Source organism: Centropristis striata, chromosome 12 (assembly GCF_030273125.1).
Source record: "Centropristis striata isolate RG_2023a ecotype Rhode Island chromosome 12, C.striata_1.0, whole genome shotgun sequence".
Classification (NCBI taxonomy): domain Eukaryota; kingdom Metazoa; phylum Chordata; class Actinopteri; order Perciformes; family Serranidae; genus Centropristis; species Centropristis striata.
In genome coordinates, this window is record NC_081528.1 from 1697995 (window position 1) to 1722338 (window position 24344).

The following is a 24344-nucleotide window of genomic DNA, read 5'->3' on the forward strand; positions in this document are numbered from 1 at the left end:
GGGTGATTGGGTCATAAGGACAGAGTTAATGCTTACACACAGAGGTCAACTTTGCAGTACTTTGAGATGTAAAACAATACTAATTGTTAGTGCTAAAAATGTCAAACTGGATGAAGATCTTATTTCATGGTGTTCCACTGGGTTCCGTTCTGGGTCTACTTGTTTTTTGCAGAGTAATGAAACGTATTTATGACATTCCAAGGCTATGACTTTTTGTTACAGAAACATTTTCCTGACAGTTTATTTTTTATCTCAAATGTGACTTGAATGCGCGGCAGCACGAGCTGACCGTGAATGCTGCGCACTTGAATCTGACCAATCACAGAGCGGCTTCAGGTGAGGCCACGCGCTGCCGAGTGGCGTCACTGTCCGCGCCAACACACCAATCAACCACCAACCATCAATGGAGAAGATGGAGCAGATGGAGACCGGACAGACTCAGGTAACTTCTGTTACAATGTAGCTGTTAATAAAAATAAGTTTTAGTTCTGGGAGAAAATCAGCTGTCGGCGCGGTGCTTTGATGTGCTTTGATGTTAGTTTGTGTCGAGTTGTTTTCAAACAAAGTGGCTACAATGTGTCAACAAGGCGTCACGGTAAAACGGTTATTTTAGACGTCTGCTTGTGTTTTCTGCTCTAGTCTTCTTGTCTGATGACCAGCTGCCGCTCATTACTTTAATAAAGGACGGAAGGGTGTTTTTTTTTAAATATTTTTTATGATTCTTTTTTTTGTTTTGTTTTGTTAATTGGAAATTACAAACATGTAGCCAAACACGTTAATCGCGATCATTTCCAAAGAAAAACAAAGTGTCAGCTTTTCTCTAAAGTTTTGTTTTTTCCAAAAGTTTCCAATTACCAATTAAATGAATCAACTCTTTTACAGTAAAGGTAAAAAAACAACAACAAAAAAAACACCTCGACCAAATGTAGTTAAATGATTTTACTTTTTTTGCAGAGATTTTTCTAATGTTGCAGTGTGCATTCAGCATTTTTAATGCAATCTTTTGTGTTTACTGTTTGTTTTTTTTGTTTTTTTGTAATTCCTTTTTGTGTTTTTATATGTTTTGTGTGTTGTGTGTTTTTTGTAAAAAATGTTTAACGTTTTTGGTGGGTTTTTTGTAATTTTGTGTGTGTTTTGTGGTTTTTATGTGGTTTTTGTGTGTATTTTTATGGGTATTTTTATGTGGTTTTTGTGTGTTTCTGTGTGTATTTTTATGTGGTTTGTGTGTGCTTTATGTGGTTTTTGTAATTTTGTGTGCGTTTTTGTGTTTTTTTAATGTGTTTTTGTAAAAAAAATATAATGTTTGTGTGTTTTTTTGTAATTTTGTGTGTTTTCTGTAATTTTGTGTGGTTTTTGTGTTTTTATGTGCATTTGTGTTCTGTATTTTTTTGTGTTTTGTCTTCAAAATGTTGATCCAGTAAGTCAAAATGAAAATAATAATCAGGTATCATATAGGTGAGGTTGTGCTGAAAACAATGATACCAACACGTCATGGTGAAGATTTTTAAGTGGTTTATACAGCTCCAGCTGCTGTGGAGGATTTAGACTTTTTGATTGTTGCAGTTTCTTACTGCAACAGACGATCTGTGTATTTAAAGTTTTTATATTTTTGTGAGTTATAAAGGACAAAGTTTGCACATGTACTCATGAAGCCAACAGCCAACAATTTATATATGTGGCTAATATTACATTTAACGCAGGAACTGAGTGTTGGGATTGTGGTTGGGGGGCAACACTGAAAAGTGTAAGTAGTGTAAAAGTGTAAAAGTGTAAAAGTAAGTGGAATAATAAAGCTACTGTATCTTTCTGACTTTGATCCTTTGACCCGTTGGTGGTCCTCTCTGTGTTTGAGGTCCTGGACGTAGAGAGGGTGAAGACTCTGGAGACGTGGCTGAAGACCAACAACATTAATCTGACTCAAGTTAACGGCCAGAGGAAGTACGGAGGACCGCCTGCAGGTGAGACACCAGACAGCTGAAACACTCAAAGAAAACGCTGAAATACAAACAGCGGCTGCTGACAGCAGAAATGTACTGAAATCACCGATTATTCAATAGTTTTGTCGGCTTCATAGGTAAAAATGAACGATGTGTATATTGATTGAGAATCTGTGTTTAGTGAAACAGGGACGCGGGTAGAGTGGCAGCAAACAAAACACACATACAGCACGATATTTGTGTGATTTAAACAGCTGTCTGTGCAAGAAATGCTTCACCAAACGCGACAGAATAAACTTGACACATTGATTAGAATCCTATTTGATCTGTGAGACGTGCGTAAAAACACTTGTGTCCAGGGGGAATTGGACTTCAGGATCCTTTTTTTAATCAAGTTATTGTCAATGAGTGATGACAGAAAATAGTGAAAATGGTAAAAATGAATCCCATTATTTCAGTCTCAGATTATGAATGCAGACCCCCACAGCGTGTTGATTTTCGTCAAATATGATCAAATTTTAAAATGCCTAAAAATGCTAGAAATGGCCCAATTATTCCCTGTTGATATATGTGGTAGTATAGTTATGGGATGTCTAAAAATGACCTCAAAAAAAGTCATACTATAGCATGTTGATTTTTGTCAAAAAATGGGGAAATTTAACCTGAGATTTAGTGTCGTGCATTTATTTATTTAAAAAGACACAAAATGACTAAAAAAACACAAAATTAATTAAAAAAGACACAAAATGACCAAAAAAGACACAACATTACTAAAAAATACACAAAATTACAAAAAAAAAACCCCCACTAAATTACTTAGAAAGACACAAATTTACAAAAAAAAAAGACACAAAATGACAGAAAAAAATGGATGATTGTTCATTTTTCCATTTGACTTGATGAAACATGATAAATGTAGCAAACAATCAGGCAACATGACCACCTCTCCTCAAAAGAAGAGACAAAATGACCAAAAAAAGACACAAGAATATTAAAAAAAACAACACAAAATGACTAAAAAAGACAAAAAATGACAAAAAATACAAAATGACCAAAAAATACACATTATTTTTAAAAACACACAAAATTACTAAAAAACGACACAAAATTACAGAAAAAACACAAAGTTACTTAAAAAAGACACAAAATCACCAAAAAAGACAAAATGACCAAAAAATACACATTATTTTTTAAAAAGACGCAAAATCACCAAAAAATACACAGAATTACCAAAAAAGACACACAATTATTTTTTAAAAAGACACAAAATGGCAGAAAAAAAAATGGATGATTGTTTATTTTTCCATGTAACTTGATGAAACATGATGAATGTAGCCAACAACCAGGTAACACCATGACCCCCTGTCCTCTCCTCTCCTTGTTTCCTCTCCTTGTTTCCTCTCCTCCCCTCTGGTGTCCCCAGAATGGCTGGGGCCCCCCCCAGGGGCCCGCTGCGAGGTCTTCATCAGCCGGGTGCCCCGGGACGCCTACGAGGACGTGCTGCTGCCCCTCTTCAGCTCGGTGGGTCCTCTGTGGGAGTTCAGGCTGATGATGAACTTCAGCGGTCAGAACCGCGGCTTCGCCTACGCCAAGTACGGCTCGGCGGGCGTGGCCTACGAGGCCGTCAGGCTCCTCAACGGGTACGTCCTGCAGCCCGGCGCCACCCTCAGCGTCCGCCGCAGCACCGAGAAGAGACACCTGGGGATAGGAGGACTTCCTGTCTCCGTCAGACAGGAGGACCTGCTGCAGGTAGGACACACTGGCTGGTAGAGCAGCTGTTCTCAACCTGGGGGTCGGGACCCCAATTGGGGTCGTGAGATGATTTCTGGGGGTCGCCAAATCATTTTGGAAGTCAGCTCTGTCTCCACTGTGTTAAAGTGTTCATGTGTTAATGTGTTTTAGTCGTTTTGGTCACTTCATGTCTTTTTTTTTGGTCATTTTGTGTCTCTTTTGATCATTTTGTGTCTTTTTTTTTGTCTTTTTTTTTTAGTCATTTTGTGTCTTTTTTTGTGTCATTTTGTATCTTTTTTTGCTCAATTTGTGTCTTTTATTGGTCATTTTGTGTCTTTTTGGTCATTTTGTGTCTTTTTTGTAATTTTGTGTCTTCTTTTGGTCATTTTGTTTCTTTTTTTTATTTATCATTTTGTGGTCAGTTTGTCTTTTTTGGTCATTTTGTTTCCTTTTTTTAGTCATTTTTTAGTCTTTTTTTTGTCATTTTGTGTCTTTTTTTGATCATGTTTCCTTTTTTTGGTCATTTTGTTTCTTCTTTGGGTGATCTGAACTGTGCGTGTGAGATTGTGTTCAGTGAGCGGGGGTCACAGACAACATGCATGTTAAATTGGGGGTCTCGACTCAAAAAGGTTGAGAACTACTGTGTTAGAGGATCTGGGCTTTATGGAGACACGTTCAAAGGTTAACATAGTGGTTCAGTGGTTACCAGTGGCGGTTCTAGACCAGTTCTACTGTGGGGGCCAAGCAGGGGCCAGTGTTTAATAAAAAAAAACGGCAAAGATTATATTTAGGCATTCAAAATCTTTATTTTAGCTCATTTAAAAATCTAATTTAAATATATTTGGAAGATACAAATACACTGATTGAAACAATGAGATTTACCAACAATAGTTATTTTTGCACAACAATGACATTTCTCATTTTTGTGCACAATTACTTTTTATTTATTTTGAAAGTGCAGTAGAGTGAGAATTATCTTTTTATATATATATATATATATATATATATATATAGATATATATATATCTATATATATATATACAAGCTTTTGCACAATTAATCTATCATACAATGGTTTTTATTGCTTAGACTTTGTGTTTCCTTCGTTCCTTAACGAATTCAAGGCGGGAAAGCATTATCGCATTTCTACCATTAAACCTGTTGGGCGCTGTTGTGTTATTCTACCATTAAAGCGGAAAGAGGATACGTCGTTTTGTAGTATTTGTAGATTTTTCCACCTATTTTCGGTCTCTTGGCCAATGAAATGCATCAGAATACATGTGGGAGTGTCTCAATGCATCATGGGACTTTTCCAGAACTGAAATCATGGTGAAGACGACTATAGCGGAGGGAGCTCAGATATAACAACTATAAGCTCTCAGATACTTTATGAATTTCATTTCTATCTGCTACAGAGGCTGAAAAATCTATTATTTAGTAGGAAGAGTTGACACTTCTGTTGGAGTTACAGAGAAACTTCAGGTTTTAGGGTAGGGGCTGATTTTAAAATCACCAATCAGAGGTTTTACAGGCAGTTTTTACAGCCGTTTTAGGCCTGAATGTGTTAATGTGTAAATCTGAACTCTTGTTTCTTTTGTCAGAGATATGAACACAGTTGAGATTTATTGGGATTTTTTGTCTCCAAACTCTCAAAAGACAAAGAGTTAAAGTGAATAATGCAAACTGTGATTTGTTTTTTTTTGCTTGAGTTGCTTGAAATCCTTGAAAAGTGCTTGAATTTGACCACTGAAAAAGTGTGTGAACCTTGAATATAGATTCATGTTCCTGCTGGTAATAGGTGAAGTGTTGTGGTTCTTGTCTGTGTTCTCAGGTTCTGCGTTCCCTGTCAGAGGGAGTAGAGAGAGTTTCTCTGAAAACTGGCTTTGGGATAGACGGAGTCTGTGCTCTGGTCACCTTCTCGTCTCACCACGCTGCTTCTATGGCCAAGAAGATGCTGGCTGAAGGTACCACAGTTTAGTCACGACTAGGGCTGCAGCGGTTAAACCCCTCACTCTATTTTTTGGTTAATTTGTGTCTATTTTGGTCATGGAAACATTCTTGCTAATAACCAAAATCATGATCAAGAAAAAAAACATGCAAAATGTCTAGATATCAGCGCTTAAATTAAACTCTTATCAGCTATTTTAGTTGTTATTAGGGCCTCGGGGCAATCGCACCGAGCTGCACTACTGTTATACTGTGGATTTCTTCTTCTTCCTCTTCCGGACACAATTTCGTCCCGCTACTAGTCCTACAACTTGAAGAGTTGCAGGACAAATTATATATCAAAACGTGCGGTTTGATCGGGATCGGTGTGCTATTACTTTTCTCTACAGAATACGAATTTTAATTTTAAAAACTGCTCAAAATTTTGCATTGAAATGAATGGGACGGCCGACAAAAAATGAGTGAAAAAGAACAATAATTGTAGATTTTTAAACGTCTACTTCTCCGGCATAATTTCACCTAGAGACTCCATTTAAACTTTAAACAGTAGACACAAGTCTTGTGTATCGGTGTATTAATCCACGTTTCGATAGGTCATATAGTTTTTTATCAATCCCTGTTCAATGACCATGATCATTTTTGGAGAAATTCTGAGATTATAATGGGTGTGTATTGCACGGAATGTTCGTGTCACAGTGTGTGACATCATCGCCAGAGTGTAGAGGGAGAGAAAAAACTGTCAAAAAATAAATTTGAAAACTGCGCTCCAGGCCGCAAATTCCACTCTACAGAAATAATTTATACATAGAAACGTAGGAAAATTAGTCTTCTCCCTCACAATCCTCTGGTAAAGCTGTCAGAGTTATAGTTTGGGCGTAGGACGCACAGATGATCCACCAACACCACCAACAGCCTCATTGGCTCCCATATTAAAAACACAGGAAGATTTCTGAAAAAGGGAGATGGAACAGTTTTTTTAGATCGCTCTAACAAAGCTATTTTTTCATTTTTCTTAAAAAAAAACATATGTAGACGTTCAGGAAGAACTCAGGACGCTCAAAGTGAAGTCGGATCAATGATAGGTATTATGGTTTTGCCAACAATGCTTTCTGTTCGAGGCCAGAAATTCCAGTCTGTCCACCTCTGCTGTCACTGTGCCGGAGGATTTGACAGCTGCAGTTAATTTCTGTTGATTGCTCTGCTGTGATTGGTCGACCGCAACGCCTTTGATGCTTTGATGTTATTACAGTTACAGATACACACACACACACACACAGGTAACTTTATGCGATTTTCGTGACACACACACACACACACAAATGTGTCCTCCAGATACACATGTTTCACACACGCACACACACACACACACACACACACACACACACACACACACACACGCACGCACACACATTTTGAGGTTAAAGGTCATAGGTTGCTGTATAAATAAATACTTGAAGAGGAATGCTTGTTGTAGGTGTGCTTTTACACATTTACAGATTTGTCTTTACATTTGCAATCAGTTAGATACAGTTACACTTATTAACTTCTTAATGACACAACTTTTTTATGTTTAAATCAGAGAATTCTCACATATTCTCGGGATAAAACAGTTCACCTCCTCTTCTTTCTGTCTGCAGCGTTCAAGAAGCGTTTCTCTCTGGACATCTCCATCTGCTGGCAGACTCCAGAGAAGCCCAGTCCAGAGGAGAGACACCAGAGGGTCTCTAGGACCCTGCTGCCCTCCCCCACCAAACCCCGCCGCCCCCTCCCCCCCCCAAAGACCCCCAACCAGCCCCCCCGCCTGGCCCCCGACCCCCCCTCCACCCCCCCGGGCTTCTGCAGGGCGGTGGGAGGACGTCCTGCAGACCTCCACCTTCCTCCTGCTGCTCCTCCCAGCTCCCCCCGGTCCCCCCGGGGGTCCCCGGCCCCGGGCCCCTGCCCCGTCCTGCTGCTCCACAGCCTGTGTGAGGTGAACGGGGTGGGCCCCCCCCTCTATGAGATGTTCTACAGCCACACGGGGCCCGACGGCTTCCTCTGCTTCTCCTACACCGTGGGCATCCCCGGGGTCCCCAGGGCCTTCGGGGGCCTGGTGGGGGTCCTCCCCGGGCCCTCGCCCTGCTCCACCATGGAGGAGGCCAAGAGGGCCGCAGCCCAGGAGGTCCTCAGGGGCCTCTATGAGAGTTAGATGCTCCTCAGGGGCCCCTATGAGAGTTAGATGCTCCTCAGGGGCCCCTATGAGAGTTAGATGCTCCTCAGGGGCCCCTATGAGAGTTAGATGCTCCTCAGGGGCCCCTATGAGAGTTAGATGCTCCTCAGGGGCCCCTATGAGAGTTAATGGTCCCTGTAAACCTGCTGCTGCTGCAGGAAATGATGTTATATATTGTTATTATGTTGTTATATCTTAAAAAAAGAAAGAAATATGGTTCATGTTACATGTAGTTTGTTGCTTTCTGCATGCTTTTATTAGACTTGTTTACATTTCCATGGTTTGTTTGTTTGTTTGTTTGCATGCTTTTTATTGTGTGTTACTGTTTTATTGGTTCCTCATTTTAATTAAATGAGATTTTGAAAACTAAATGTGATGGATTAGTGTCGTTGCTTGATTCAAGGGTGGAAAATGACGAATTAATGGAATGGAAGGTGGTTGATTATTATTATTATTAATAATTACTTTTTTATACTGTTTTTATTGATATTGAGACTTTAGAAGAGAAAAAAATGGTTGACATTACTATAATAATTTATTTAAAAAGACGTCTCACTCATTTTAAATGCTAAAAATAGTTTTTTTGTTTTTAGGTAATAAATAATAAAATTAGGTTTAAAAACATTTTAGGAGACATTTATAATGCTAATTAAAGCCTTTCACACCTTTTTTAAATAAAAGCATTAGTTTGGTAAAATATAACGTGTAACATAAATAAATATATATATTTATATATAAATAAATATATATATATATATAAATATATATCTTTACATATATAAATATATATATTTATATATATAAATATATGTATTTATATATATATATAAATATAAATAAAATAATATATATTTATATATATATAAATAAATATATTTATATATAATATATATTTATATATATAAAAATATATATTCTTTTATTTATATTTATATATATATACATATATGTATATATATATATATAAATAAATATATATATATATATATATATGTATATATATATATATATAAATAAATATATATATATATATATATATGTAAAAACCCTCAAATTAAAGCTGAAAGTCTGAATTTAAAGCTCATCTGGATTGTTTAATTTTAAATTACATTGTGGTGTTGTACAGAGCGTAAATAACCTGCATGTTTCCATCTAAAACCCTCCTATTATTATTATTATTATTATTATTATTATTATTATAATGAGCCTATAGAAGCTGTTTGTCTGTAGAATGACTTGATGTGTCCTGATGCAGCCAACAGGTCCAAGTCACTCTGACACCAGTTCATCTTTAACATTCAACACTGAGAATCAGTTGATTATTGATGTCTGAAGAACAAGAAGCTGCTCACCGAGCTGGAAAATCACACTCTGATTTATTCACAAAGTGTCTCTGAAGAGACTCGTTGATTTACTGCATCAATGCTCCTAAAGGGAAGATTCACCAACAAATCTAAAACACATCATCTATTTATTAACCTATGATCCATAGGGCTGTTTATTATTCTACATTGTTTTGGTTTGAGTCACAGAGTCAGTAGAAATATCCACCAATATAATGAATGGAATGAGACATCTTGTTGCTCTGAAATCTAAAAGAAAAACACGCTTTTCCTGGTTTCCACTGAGGTTATTGCTGCTTTATACCTGAGCATTGCAGTGTTTGATGCAATTACCAAAAATAATAGAATTACCAGAAAGAAAGTCAAAATTGCCAGAAGAAAAAAAATCAAAACTACCAGAAAAAAATCTTAATTACCAGGAAAATCAAAATGACAAAAAAAAGTCAAAATTACAAGTACAAGACAAAATTACCAGAAAAACGGGGAAAATTACCAAAAAATAACAGAATTAGCAGAAAAAAAGTCAAAATGACCCCCAAAAAGTCAAAATTACAAGTAAAAGACAAAATTACCAGAAGAAAAAAAGTGGAAAAATTAACAAAAATAATAGAAATTACCCAGAAAAAAAAATCTAAATTACCAGAAAAAAAAGACAAAATGACACTTCCATTGAGCAGAAGGATGAATGTGTTTATTTCAGACACGTGACAGTACAGCCATGTTTGATACAGATATTAATTATTAATGAGCCTTTATGTTATTGAGCTGAAGTAGTAAGAAGTAAATGTCTCCAACAGAGTCTGTTATCCTGCACAGAGAGTATTTCTGCTCTGAAATCTGACGGAGACCAAACTGATCTCAGCAGCTTCATGGAGAACAACTGAACTCCGAGTTCTTGGACTTTAATCGGTAATAATAATAATAATAATGATGACCTGTTCCTCATATTATACATGTACATAATCCACAGCACAGGCAGGGATCCACCCTGGATCTCTGACCACGGTTCCTTTAAGAAGCACTTCCAGTTCGGCCTTCTTGCTCTGTTGCAGAAGAGCAACAGGAGAAATTCTGTACAAGATTCTGCAGACGGTGAATGTGTGTGTGAGTGTTTGAAGCGATCAGAAGACGTGGTGGAGCTGTAGTAGAAGAAGAGAGTCTAGGCCTGAGAGGTCCTCCTCCTGATCTCAGCCAGCAGCTCTGCTCTGGAAATATCAACCTGAGGACAGAAGAAGAAGAAGACAAGTCAGTTCAGAGTGTCACATGAAGATTTCTGCTCTTTTCAGAGACACAGTGGCTCATTTATCACACGAGAGTACGACAGAAAGTGGGCGTACGATCATTTCTCTGTAAGGCTCGGTGTTTATCAGTCTGGACGGACAGGTGTGAGTCAGAGAACTGATCTCAGACTATAGTATCGATGCCTGGAGCTGGTAAAACTCTATGCTGTTTTGTTTTTTAACGGTGACGAAGCGAAACATGTTTAGGCTTCATTATTTATCACTGAAACGTAATTTAAGAGAAAATTCACCCCGCGACCGTGAAATTCTTTAAACAGGATACAAGCCGAGGATATTAAATGTTGGTGTCTTATATTAAATATTGTTGTCTAAATGTTGTTGTCTTCTTCTATTAAATGTTGTTGTCTTCAGCTATTATTATTTACTACTATTATTCCATAAACCTGTCGCTGCGTATTTCTGTAAAATGTCTATTTCCTCCTGTTGTTATTTGTAACGGTGCACTTTGCTAATAAAAGGTCAAAAATCCTCTCTCTTTTCTTTATTGTGACTTCTGTGATAATCTCCAGGTAATATCGTCTCAGATCAGCTGGTTTCTACATTAGTGTGATAACTGAGGGCCGTAGTGTGTTAATAACTGTTATTAGTGTGATAACTGAGGGCCGTAGTGTGTTAATAACTGTTATTAGTGTGCTAATCATGTGTCGTAGTGTGTTAATAACTGTTATTAGTGTGCTAATCATGTGTCGTAGTGTGTTAATAACTGTTATTAGTGTGATAACTGAGGTCCGTAGTGTGTTAATAACTGTTATTAGTGTGCTAATCATGTGTCGTAGTGTGTTAATAACTGTTATTAGTGTGCTAATCATGTGTCGTAGTGTGTTAATAACTGTTATTAGTGTGATAACTGAGGTCCGTAGTGTGTTAATAACTGTTATTAGTGTGCTAATCATGTGTCGTAGTGTGTTAATAACTGTTATTAGTGTGCTAATCATGTGTCGTAGTGTGTTAATAACTGTTATTAGTGTGATAACTGAGGTCCGTAGTGTGTTAATAACTGTTATTAGTGTGCTAATCATGGGGCCGTAGTGTGTTAATAACTGTTATTAGTGTGCTAATCATGTGTCGTAGTGTGTTAATAACTGTTATTAGTGTGCTAATCATGTGTCCGTAGTGTGTTAATAACTGTTATTAGTGTGCTAATCATGTGTCGTAGTGTGTTAATAACTGTTATTAGTGTGATAACTGAGGTCCGTAGTGTGTTAATAACTGTTATTAGTGTGCTAATCATGTGTCCGTAGTGTGTTAATAACTGTTATTAGTGTGCTAATCATGTGTCGTAGTGTGTTAATAACTGTTATTAGTGTGATAACTGAGGTCCGTAGTGTGTTAATAACTGTTATTAGTGTGCTAATCATGTGTCCGTAGTGTGTTAATAACTGTTATTAGTGTGCTAATCATGTGTCGTAGTGTGTTAATAACTGTTATTAGTGTGATAACTGAGGTCCGTAGTGTGTTAATAACTGTTATTAGTGTGCTAATCATGGGGCCGTAGTGTGTTAATAACTGTTATTAGTGTGCTAATCATGTGTCGTAGTGTGTTAATAACTGTTATTAGTGTGCTAATCATGTGTCCGTAGTGTGTTAATAACTGTTATTAGTGTGCTAATCATGTGTCGTAGTGTGTTAATAACTGTTATTAGTGTGATAACTGAGGTCCGTAGTGTGTTAATAACTGTTATTAGTGTGCTAATCATGTGTCCGTAGTGTGTTAATAACTGTTATTAGTGTGCTAATCATGTGTCGTAGTGTGTTAATAACTGTTATTAGTGTGATAACTGAGGTCCGTAGTGTGTTAATAACTGTTATTAGTGTGCTAATCATGTGTCGTAGTGTGTTAATAACTGTTATTAGTGTGATAACTGAGGTCCGTAGTGTGTTAATAACTGTTATTAGTGTGTTAATCATGTGTCCGTAGTGTGTTAATAACTGTTATTAGTGTGCTAATCATGTGTCGTAGTGTGTTAATAACTGTTATTAGTGTGATAACTGAGGTCCGTAGTGTGTTAATAACTGTTATTAGTGTGCTAATCATGTGTCGTAGTGTGTTAATAACTGTTATTAGTGTGATAACTGAGGTCCGTAGTGTGTTAATAACTGTTATTAGTGTGATAACCATGTGTCCGTAGTGTGTTAATAACTGTTATTAATGTGATAACCATGTGTCCGTAGTGTGTTTATAACTGTTATTAGTGTGCTAATCATGTGTCGTAGTGTGTTAATAACTGTTATTAAAGTGATAATCATGTGTCCGTAGTGTGTTAATAACTGTTATTAGTGTGCTAATCATGTGTCCGTAGTGTGTTAATAACTGTTATTAGTGTGCTAATCATGTGTCCGTAGTGTGTTAATAACTGTTATTAGTGTGATAATCATGTGTCGTAGTGTGTTTATAACTGTTACCTCCTCTCTGGTGGCCACCACCCTGAGCTTCACCACCCCGTCCTTCAGCTCCTGCTCCCCCAGGATGGCCACCAGGGGGATCCCTGACTCCTCACAGTGCTGCAGCTGACTCAGCAGCTTGGGGTTCTTCTTGTACATCACCTCAGCCTGCAAACACACACACACACACACACACACACACACACACACACATTCAGGATTTCACTCATTATTAGAATCATTTTACTTTTCTATATGACAGCACGACATCTTAGAATAGATCCAAACATAAACCTGAGGCTCCTTTGACCTCTGACCTCAGGTTATTTCACACCTTTTGCTTCTGTTTTTGCTGCTGTGACAAGTGAATTTCCCCATTGTGGGATCAATAAAATATAATCTAATCTAATATCTGAATGAAAATGGGTTCTCCTCTTTATAGAAACTTTATGCAAAAACCATCCAGTTCAGGGCAGAAAACATGCAGTAGTTCTGATTTTAACCTACTGTATGTATGTATGTATATATATATATATATATATATATATATATATATATAGCTGAGACTCTTGTGGATTCAGTGAGCCCAATTTTATTCATGTGTGATGATGTTAGTCACCATAAAAAAAACCTTTTAATTATATTACAGATTTATGAACAGAACTTTTTTTTTTGTCATTTTGCGTCTTTTTTGGGGGCCATTTTATGTGTTTTTGGTCAATTTGTGTCTTTTTTGGCCACCTTGCGTCTTTTTTTGGGTCATTTTGTGTCTTTTTGTGGTCAATTAGTGTCTTGTAGGTCAATTTGTGTGTGTTTTTTTGTCATTTTCCATCTTTTTTGGTCATTTTGTGTCATTTTTTGTTCTATGGAGTGCTGTTGGTAAATGAACACGAGTCACCTCTTCTGTTCAGGGTCAGTTTGACCTGTCAACTTCACGAGGTGAATACAGAAGATGGAAACATGAGCAGACCTTGATCCCAGCGTTCCAGAGCTCCGTCACCAGTTTGAGTCTCTCCTCCAGCAGGTTCTTCTGAGCCGACGCCACCATCACCTGGACCTCCGTGGTCCGGACCTTCTCCGCTGAGCTCTGGACACACAACAGACACAGTCAGGACACCAGTACACACAGTAAACCAGGTTTACAGGTACCAGGAGGCTCTTCACCTCAGCTTTCTGCTCCATGATGGAGAAGATCCTCTCGATGCCGATGCTGACTCCAACACAGGGAACCTTCCTTCCTTTAGGGTCGAACATGCCGACCAGGCCGTCGTAGCGCCCGCCGCCCGCCACGCTGCCCACGCTCACGCTCTCCTCAGCGGGGGCCCCGTTCTGGGCCTCGGTGGTCACCGGGGCCACGCCCGCCTGGGTCAGCACCGCCTCGTAGATGATCCCTGTGTAGTAGTCCAGACCGCGGGCCAGACTCAGGTCAAACACCACCTGGACACCAGACAGAAGTAGAGGGTATGATAAAACTAAGAAATACTTTAAATAATAATCAGAAATAACCAGGCGGCAACCTCCCGGTCTGAGCAGGAGGCAAACCAGGAAGTACCTTAACCCTTTATCAGGCGAAAGAAGAACTATATTTGGTAACTTCAGTGGATATCTAAATGGGGTCCCGTGTCTCTCTGTGAGGTCGTAGAACCACATGGACTTGTAATATTTAGAGAAAAAAGTGGCAAATTTACTAGATTAAAGTGGCAAATCTACAAGAAAAAAAAAGTTGCAGATTTAAGAGATTTAAAGTGGCAAATCTGCACAAAAAAAGTCGCAGATTTACGAGAAAAAAGTGAAGAAAAAACTTTTTTTCTCACAGATTCATCACTTTAAATCTCACAAATCTGCTAATTTTTTTGCACAAGTTGCAAATTTACTAGATTAAAGTGGCAAATCTACAAGAAAAAAAGTTGCAGATTTAAGAGAAAAAGTGAAAAAAAAACGTTTTTTCTTGCAGATTCACCACTTCTCATAAAAATCTCATAAATCGGCACATTTTTTCTCGTAGATTTGCCACTTTAATCTCATAAACTTTTTTCTCTAAATATTAGCCCCTTCCCCGGGTCCGTATGTTTTTTTTTTACACATTCTGGCTGTATGTAATATCCTCCAATATTAACTAGGGTTGAAATTTGGAATTTGCAAGTATTTCAATGAGTGTCCTATTCAGGGTTAAACTGCATTCTACTGAAAATTCCAGCAGGGGGCACTGACGGTGGCTGCAAAAGCATTTTGGTATATATATATATATATGAATAAAAGGACATTTAGCTGTTTGCTTTCATGACTTTGACCCATTTCACACTTTTAAATTATAATTTCAACGTTTTGTTCATTAAAAATGTCTTGTTCATCATTTGGTCGGACTAACAGACTAACAGAGGAGATCCCTTAAAATGGAGGAGATCTTGGGCCTTCACTCTCTTGATTCTGATGCATTTGCTGTCTTTGTCACTAATGAAAACGGTTTGTGGGACTTGGTAAATTGGGGTACCCTATACATTGCATTCACGTAGTTGACTTTCTGTTCCTCCACTAGGTTTATTGGTTGTGCCACCATTGTATTGTTTTGGAAAAGTCCTTTTGTTAGAGAAGTTAGTTAGGCCTTTTGTTTGTTTGTTTTTCTTCACAGCTAGTTTAGATCGGCCTTCTTTTGTTGTTTTATTAATTTCAACTTTCTTTTGGCTCAATCACTTGTCCCATCCTCCCCCACCTTAGTGTGCCTTTTTTTCGTTACAATAAAGCACAATTGTTAACTCCACTTTTGACTTCTCTGATTTTATGATTGTCACGTTATTGTCTGCTGGCTGGGTTTGGTCAAGTGGACGTAACATCAGGTAAGTAACGAACATTTTGTTTTTGCTTTTTGCAAAAAAACAAACATCCCAGTTAATGCTAACAAGAGTCAGTCAGGTTGAGGTGTAGAGAGGCTGTAGTCAGTGATCAGATTTATTAGATTCATATTCAGTCTACAATAAATAAGAGCGTGTCTCACCTTGTCTGTGACCTGGAAGAGCTGCAGGTAGCTGAAGAGCTGCTTGATGTCAGTCAGACCAGCACAGGCCTGTTTACTCTGAGACATCTTCTGGTCCTGGAGGAGGCGCTCTGCTAGCTCCATCCCTCCTGCAGCAGAAACAACAGTTAAACAGTTACACATCCATGAAAGTTAACCTTTATTAATCGTATGTTGAAACTGATTTGGGGTAAAAAAAAAAAAAAATGAGCCCAGGAGGATAAACAGATGATTCCTTGTGAAGCCCCAACATCTCATCTTTGTCTTGAATCTTTTTACTAATAGTGAAGAAGTCTCACCCTGCTGGCTGACGTACTCCCCGATCTGGTCGGCGGCCTCCTCTGATAAACCTTTCTCATTCACCATCTCCTTCTTCACCTCCTCCCACGGCATCTGGACAGGAGGAGGAGGAGGATGAGGAACAGAGGAGTGAGGAAACCAGTTTACATCAGATGAACAACAACTGTATGATGTTAAAAATGTGCCATTCATAACAGCTGACTCTGTAGAACATCACCAACACATCTATTTAACCCTGAGGACCTGTTCAAACTTTATGCACACTTGTACTGCTCAGTGCTCTTTAAAAGCAAACTATAAAAATATATATTATACATTATGATATTCGACTTTCATTATACGGATTGTTTTTCCACCTACATCTGACCCAATTATTGGTATCAAACACTGATTGATTTTATGAGTTTGTCATGTCTCTCTAGATGGCTGATTCAAGATGACCCATGTTTAGATTTATTTGAAGCACTTAATGTTTGTGTGTGTGGATTCTCTGGATAAATCAAGTTTTTTTCTCTATATGCTGAATATGGTCAAAATGATGCAACGTGGTGGAAGGTAGTAAAAATGATCAATTCCGAGGCCAAAGCCCAGATTGACACCAAAATTTAATAAATGCATGTAATCACTGAATTTCCCCTCAGGGATGAATAATGTAATTTTGATTTTTTTTTTTTTTATCTTATCTGGCCCCCCTCCAAACAGCGGATGACTGTCTGACTATGCTACTCTGCCCTCTGTGGCATGTCATAAGTCTGTTCATGTTTATAAAGGGTATTATGTTTATGTTACTGAGGTTTTTTTTCATTGTTTTTTCCTCCTTTCCTCCCCTCACGTTGTGCTGTATTTCTTTCTCTTTATCTCTGTCTTCCTGTCCTGTTCATCTGTCATATTGTTTGTGTGTTTTTATAAATTTTGGACAGCTTGATGGAGAAGTTCGTTGTCCTACCCTGTGCAATGACAATAAAGGCTTCCGATGGTTTTATGCTTTAACGTAAGCGAGTTTAAAAATTGCATTTTGAATGGGTTTCAATGGCTCAACCTGAAGAGTAACTATTGTTTGTCCACAGTGTATTTCAGCCTTACTGCTGGAAATAACAAGATCAACTAAAAACACACAATCTTGCCAAAATTCATGCCAAATGCATGAACACAGCCGAAACTATTAACAATGACACACATTCAAAATGCGCTCAACCTGCCCTGAGGGTTAAACTGGTAAATGCAGACTTAGGCCCCGTTACACGAGGACACTTGCAGGCAAATTCTGGATGCACCAATTGGTCGGAAGCGAGCCAGACGGCTTTGTACGAGACCTGGGAGATCTAGTGATGTGGAGAACTTTGTGGAAGGAGTAGCTGATGAAAATATGTGGCGTGAAAACTTCCACATGCCCAAAGATGCTCTTATCTCTTTAAGTAAAGAACTTCAACCTCACATCGAGGGTGAAACCACCAATACATTACATTATTTAAGCGACGAGGGGCGGCTAAGGAAAACTGCCAAAGCTTTCGTTTTATCCCGATCGAATTCACACACTTTTGCGTCACCGTATGCAGCAGATTTCCTCCTGAAAACGCTCGTCTAAACACGGAATTAAAAGTGAAGACGACTGTTCAGACCGTCACCATGGAAACAGAGCCTTAAGCATGAACACACACCTTGTCCAGTTTGTCGACTGTAGAGCAGATTGTGCGGAACTTGTCGTCTGGAACGCCACAAACAGCGAACATGCCGTCCAGGATGCGTCTGTCGTTGACCTGAACACAGAGACGAGTTAGAGACGACAGCAGCTGCTCACCTGGACGTTTCTCTGAGCGGACGAGTTAAAAACCTTGATACGGAAGTCTCCCAGCTCCAGCTCACTGAGGATCTCATGGACGATCTTCAGACACTCGGCGTCTGGAATCATCGCGTCGTACTGACCCGCGATGTCAAAATCCTGAAACACAAACACACAGTCAGGAATTCAACTAGAGCAGATTATCTGTTTTTAGTAAATCAACCCAGGTCTTTCTGAGCCCGTGTGATCTGTGAGGACTCACGCATTGGTAGAACTCCCTGTAGCGTCCTCGGGTCATGGCGGGGTTGTCACGGCGATACACCTTAGCGATGTGGTACCTCTTGATGTTGGTGATCTTGTTCATGGCCAGGTAACGGGCGAACGGGACCTGAGAGAGAAGAGGTCAAGGAAAACACACTGCTCTCTGCTTTAATGGATGTGCTGTTATACCATATATATATATATATATATATATATATTATATTATTTTGAAAAGGAGCCTTTTTTAATAATTTTGTGTCTAGTTTGGTAATATTTTTTATTTTTTGGTAATTCTGTCTTTTTTAGTAATTTTGTGTATTATTTGGTCATTTTGTTTCTTTTTTTAAGTACTTTATTTTTTTCTGTCATTTTGTGTCTTTTTTGGGTCATTTTGTGTCTTTTTAAAAAAATAATTTTGTGTCTCTTTTGGTAATTTTGTGTCTTTTTTTTAGTAATTTTGTGTATTTTTTTGTAATTTTGTGTCTTTTTTAAATAATTTTGTGTCTTTTTTGGTAACTGTCTTTTTTTCATTTTGTTTCCTTTTTAAGTAATTTAGTCATTTTGTGCCTTTTTTAAAATAATTTTGTGTCTTTTTTTGTCATTTTGTGTCTTTTTTGGGTCATTTTGTGTCTTTTGAAAATAACTTTGTGTCTTTTTCGTGTGTCATTTTGTGTCTTTTGAAAATAATTTTCCGTCTCTTTTTTTAGTAATTTTGTGTCTTTTTTGTCATTTTGTTTCTTTTTCAAGTCATTTAGTTTTTTTTCTATCATTTTGTGTCTTTTTTTAATAATTTTTTGTCTTTTTTGTCATTTTGTGTCTTTTTTTTAGTAATTTTGTGTTTTTTTTGTCATTTTATGTCCTTTTTTTTGGTCATTTTGATACTGCCTCCAGCAGCCCCCAGGTAATTTGAGTTTGAGACCCCTGCTATAGATGATCGAGGCCTTTTTCAAGTTTGGGCAGAAGTAAAGTGAAAAAGTGGAAAGTGGAGGAACTTGAAATGACCATTTCATCAACCAATCAAATTATTCACAACAGAAAACAATGAAGATAACGTGCCAGCAGAGGAGAGGAGAAATTCCACCCTAACACTAGAAGTATTTAGTGTGTGTGAAGGATACAGTGAGGTCGTATCTGAGCGACAGCAGCTCTCCTCCCTGGTCCTTCAGGTCGTAGATCAGTTTGGAGTCTTCTCCGTATTTCCCCGTCAGCGTTTCCTAAAACCACAGGAAGTCAGGAGGTAACAGGGCTGATGGCCACATGAAGGCAACATGTTAACTCTTTAACTATCTACCTTCAGCTCAAAGACAGGCGTGTCGATGGTTTCTGCTCCGTGGCGTTTGAAGCAGCCGATGATGGTGTTGAAGACCTGCTCTCTGATGGCCATCTGCTTCGGGTTGTAGTCCCTCGTTCCCTGACGGAGGAAAAAACACCGGCCGCATTTAAAAATGTCTCAAAGAAATGACACAAAAGACACAAAAGACACAAAATTACTAAAAAAGACACAATATGACAAAAGACACAAAATTACTAAAAAAAAAAAAAAAGACACAAAACGACAAAAAAGACACAAAATTATTTAAAAAAATACAAAATTATTTTAAAAAATACACAAAATGACCAAAAAAAGACACAAAATTACTTTAAAAAAAAGACACAAAATGACAGAAAAAAAACTAAATTACTTAAAAAAAGACACAAAAGGACGAAAAAAGACACAAAATTACAAAAAAAGACACAAAATTACAAAACTAAAAGTGAAAACTAAAAATGCATCAAAATCAGTTTTGTTGCTAATCTTTGACATATTCAAGGCTGTGATAAAAACCAATGCCTCAGCCAAAAATTATTTATTATATGGAAAATAACTCAATTTTGTGTTGTTTTTTTTCGCTACACATTCTAATGCCACTATTCCATCTGAATCATTGCATATTTTAGAGAATTATTGTAAAGGAGAATAAGGGTTCTTCTATGTTTTATTTTGACAGTATTCTTGTAAATTCTGCGGTGGACTCTGCTAACACATCCATGTGCTGTTATTTTGAAAGCTACATGTGTCTGCTTTTATTTTGAAGGTGGGTCTAACACGTTGTTTCCGTAACGCCTTATGGTGTGTTTAATTTACACTCAAAGTCAGAACTTGTAAATAAATTACGTGGTATCAGATCAGTGCCTGGACTCCAGTATTCGCTGATACCGATGCAGTATTTTCGGCAGTATGGGAGCAATTTCCTATACTGGTATCAGAATCGGAAACAACTCTAGTTATCACCAGGGGGAGTTTGGTCTCTAGTTACACAGTATGCTTTTTATTCTCTATTCAAACTGCTCTGTGTCTGAACTCAGCAGGTGTGTTGTCTCACCTTTGCCGTCTTGAGGACAAACTGATTTTTGCCATCATCTCCTCCTAGTCGAGCCTTCAGCTCCAGCAGCTTGGCAACCTCTTCATCAATCTGCACACACACACACACACACACACACACACACACACACACACACACACACACACACACACACACACACACACACACACACACACACACACACACACACACACACACACACACACACACACACACACACACACACACACACACACACACACACACACCAGGAGATTTAAAAAATGACCCACAAATGTATTTGCTATTTGTGAGAATCAAACATACCAGGAGTGTTAACCCATAAGAACCCAGACCTATCTATTCTTAAAGGAACATTATTATTATTATGGGGATATACCACAGACCGAGTGAACCACATAGAACACATTTATGATGTTTTAAAAAAAATTCTACCCCTAAATGTCAAAAATCTGTGATATGACATATATGTGACATTGGGCGTTTATGGAAGTTTTATGTTTATGATATTTCTTATTTTAAAATAAATAAACTCGACACCTTTTCTGCTTACAGAAACACAAATTTGCCTTTTTCTTTGCATCTCCACAACATTTATCAAAATTGTGACAGGATAGGATTATTTTTTGTTCATATTTGGTCGAATGTACTTAGATTAGAATTATTAAATTGGTTCAAATTTAGCCTAGTAACAAAAAATAAGCTTTTTGAAATTAGCTCTTTTTTTTTTACATTTCTGTTTCCAGTCACACACATATTTTGGAGAAGTCTCTTCTTATCACAGTCAAACAGTCTTGCTGAGGGACTTAATGAGTTAATGTGAAGCATAAAGCTGAATATGGGAGATTATAGAACATTTAAAGTGTTTGTTACACGGGTGTCACCATAGGTTCCTATGGGTTAAAGACAGAGAGGCCTACCTGAGCCACGGTGATGCCAGGTGATGAATGCAGACATCGGAGGCGTGTTGCGGTCCGAACACCAGCCAGACCAGAACAAACACGGACACACAACATTCCCAGCATGTTCATCCACAGCACACACACAAATATAGAAAAAAAAGTCCAAAAAGTGTGCAGGTGGAGAGGTCAAAGTTCAGGAGTGCATCATGGTGCAGCAGCGTCCAACAGACAGTAGAAGAAGAAGCAGCAGGGACGTCCAGTGAGGTAGACGATGGTGATGATGATGAAGAGGGAGGAAGGCCGAGGTGGTCCAGGTTCAGACGGGAAGAACAGGAGAAAAGTGGTAAGCAACCCTAGCACTAGGGAGGGCAGGGCATCATCATCATCATCATCATCATCACAGCGTGGAGGATAAAACATGAGACCAAGTCAATCAGAGAAGCCCAACGCAACACACACACACACACACACACACACACACACACACACAGAGACAGAGACACACACACACACACACACACACACACACACACACAGCCCTGCTGAACATCTATTCTATGTGTGTAGTGCATTTAGTGTTTGGATGTCATTCTGTTCCCATCACATCACAGAAAATATGATGGAAGAATGACATCTGAAGACACCAGATTAGCTAAAAATTACCAAAAATAAATTTAAAAATGACCAAAAAAAAGACACAAAATAACCAAAAATAATGTAAAAAAGACCAAAAAAAGACACAAAATGACCAAAAATAATGTAAAAATGACTAAATAGACACAAAATGACAAAATAAATGATGTAAAAATGACCAAAAAGGACACAAAATTATCGAAATAGACACAATTTGACCAAAAATACAGTCATGGAAAAAATTCTTAGACCAGCCTTGTTTTCTTCAGTTTCTTGTTCATTTTAATGTCTGGTACAACTAAAGGTTCATTTGTTTGGACAAATATAATGATAACAACAAAAATAGCTGATAAGAGTTTAATTTGTCTGTGAAAGACAGGAAATGTCTGAATAGCATCATCAGAACATGCTGGAAAATCAGTTTAAGGACCTCAGCTCTCTTTGGACAATGCAGGTCCAGAAAGCAGTGAGACGGGATTATGTGCCGATTCGGACAACAAACAGTTCTGCAAATTATTTTATCCCCTCGGCCATAAGGCTGCTTAAAGCACAAAATGCAGTATAAACAGGAAATCATTCTCTGCTGTACGCTCACTGGTTGTTGTTGCATCAATGTACTATTTATTAATTCTACTGTTTTTTAATATATATTTTTGTACTATGGACATGCTAACTGTATAACTGAATTGCCCTACTGGGACTAATAAATTATTCTGAATCTGAATTTAAGAGCTGATATCTAGACATTTTCCATGGTTTTCTTGATAATAACCATAATCATTATCAAGAAAACCATGAAAAATGTCTAGACATCAGCTCTTAACTTAGCTTAAACTCTCTTTAGTTGTACCAGACATTAAAGTGAACAACAAACTCTCTAACCATGTTTTCCATGACTGTTCTTGTCGCAGGTTCATCCACATGTCTGTGTTAATAAATCAGCTTATTGCATCATCTCACATATCCTTAAAATGTTTTATAAACAAAAAGATTAAAGCTACTAACTAAACGCATCGTGACACAGTTGTCTCAAAACGTCCCTTTATAAATAAAACTGATTAAAGCTGCTGCTGGTTTTTAGGTCGGTTAGCTACTTTAGCATTGTGTTAGCACTAGCGAGCTAACCACAGAATGCATGTAAACGGACGGGGCTTGTTAGCTCAAAGCTAGCAGCTAGCAGCTAGCCGGCTCGCCTGAATGAAAGCACCGGTATGAACAGGCTTCTAGTGACATTAGCTTATTTTAGCAGCTGATTTAACAGCAGAGCGAACAGATAATATATATAGAAACAATGTGTAGAGCTAGCTTTAGAAATTATTGTTTTAATTGATTAATTTGGCTTATAAATGACAGAGGAAGGTTTTAAAAATAGCAGATTTTTATCAAGGTGTTTCATTCATAAAGACTGATAAAAAAAGCAAGTTATGGACAATATGATGGACTAAATGCTGTAATAATGAGACAGAAAGTGAAACTATAACAGCTGCTAGCTGTTAGCATGCGGTGAGCAGCATGTTCTAATATAAAGCTTTAATATCTTTATGTTTTATTGTGTTACTGACCTGTTCTTTGCTCGCTTTCTCACACTTTAACTTCCGGACCACTTCTCCCTGGTTTTTAATGGCTTCTTGTATCTGAGCCTTGTCCTCCATGGCTGTTATTAATGTTATTAATGTCCACACTCTGTTTTAATAACTCTCTCCTCCAGCTGCTGTCAAGAAGACCGGGGCGGCGGACAGCGGATACGGAAACACGTCAGAGGAACTTCCGGTTGACTCTTTTCAAAGTAAAAGGCTCCCTGGCGATAGAGTGCTTGGATTTGTTTTGTTTTTTTTGTTTTTTTAATATGATCTTTATTTCACATTAGTTTATAGAACATGTTCAGCTTTAGTGCAGTAACAGAAGCAGCAGAGTAAACATTACATTAATAATATTTGAGAAACATCTAAATAATACAAAGATAAATACATAAATAGAAAATGAAAATAATAACAATAGTAGTAAATTTATATATATAGCTAGCTAGCTAGCTATATATATATATATATATAGCTATATATATATATATATATATATATATATATATATATATATATAGCTATATATATATATATATATATAGCTATATATATATATATATATATATATATATAGCTATATGTATCTATATCTATCTATCTAGCTAGCTATCTAGCTAGCTAGATAGATAGATAGATAGATAGATAGATAGGTAGATAGATAGATAGAT

At 37.6% G+C, this 24344-nt stretch overlaps 2 protein-coding genes across 4 annotated transcripts; one reads left to right on the forward strand and one right to left on the reverse strand.

Annotated features, from left to right (window-relative positions):
* Positions 1 to 383: 383 nt before the first annotated feature.
* Positions 384 to 8192, forward strand: dnd1 (DND microRNA-mediated repression inhibitor 1). 2 transcript variants are annotated; one of them, XM_059346260.1, is made up of 5 exons: positions 384 to 442; positions 1853 to 1958; positions 3361 to 3686; positions 5500 to 5632; positions 7253 to 8192. In XM_059346260.1, the coding sequence occupies exons 1-5, from the start codon at positions 404 to 406 to the stop codon at positions 7798 to 7800; spliced, it is 1152 nt and encodes a 383-aa protein (XP_059202243.1). In that variant the 5' UTR covers positions 384 to 403; the 3' UTR covers positions 7801 to 8192. The 2 variants fall into 2 exon arrangements, with proteins under 2 accessions (XP_059202243.1, XP_059202242.1); XM_059346259.1 differs by lacking the exon at positions 384 to 442 and adding an exon at positions 508 to 595.
* Positions 8193 to 9833: 1641 nt separating this feature from the next.
* Positions 9834 to 23786, reverse strand: hars (histidyl-tRNA synthetase). Of its 2 annotated transcripts, XM_059347006.1 has the most exons (14): positions 23659 to 23786; positions 21482 to 21822; positions 20562 to 20651; positions 19490 to 19609; positions 19317 to 19412; positions 18200 to 18325; positions 17989 to 18096; positions 17816 to 17914; positions 16157 to 16250; positions 15840 to 15967; positions 14012 to 14284; positions 13818 to 13934; positions 12869 to 13015; positions 9834 to 10383 (listed from the first exon to the last, which is right to left on the reverse strand). In XM_059347006.1, the coding sequence occupies exons 2-14, from the start codon at positions 21590 to 21592 to the stop codon at positions 10324 to 10326; spliced, it is 1569 nt and encodes a 522-aa protein (XP_059202989.1). In that variant the 5' UTR covers positions 21593 to 21822; positions 23659 to 23786; the 3' UTR covers positions 9834 to 10323. The 2 variants fall into 2 exon arrangements, with proteins under 2 accessions (XP_059202989.1, XP_059202990.1); XM_059347007.1 differs by lacking the exon at positions 21482 to 21822 and having other exon boundaries at positions 23659 to 23784.
* Between the last annotated feature and the right edge of the window lie 558 nt (positions 23787 to 24344).

Coding starts and splice junctions, on each gene's coding strand:
- dnd1 (XM_059346259.1), top strand. CDS start 533: ATGTTAGTTTGTGTCGAGTTGTTTTCAAACAAAGTGGCTACAATGTGT. Junction 1,959..3,360: donor GTACGGAGGACCGCCTGCAG/GTGAGACACCAG, acceptor TGGTGTCCCCAG/AATGGCTGGGGCCCCCCCCA. Junction 5,633..7,252: donor CAAGAAGATGCTGGCTGAAG/GTACCACAGTTT, acceptor TTCTGTCTGCAG/CGTTCAAGAAGCGTTTCTCT.
- hars (XM_059347006.1), bottom strand. CDS start 21,592: ATGAACATGCTGGGAATGTTGTGTGTCCGTGTTTGTTCTGGTCTGGCT. Junction 13,935..14,011: donor TCATGGAGCAGAAAGCTGAG/GTGAAGAGCCTC, acceptor TTGTGTGTCCAG/AGCTCAGCGGAGAAGGTCCG. Junction 13,016..13,817: donor TCTGGAACGCTGGGATCAAG/GTCTGCTCATGT, acceptor GTGTGTTTGCAG/GCTGAGGTGATGTACAAGAA.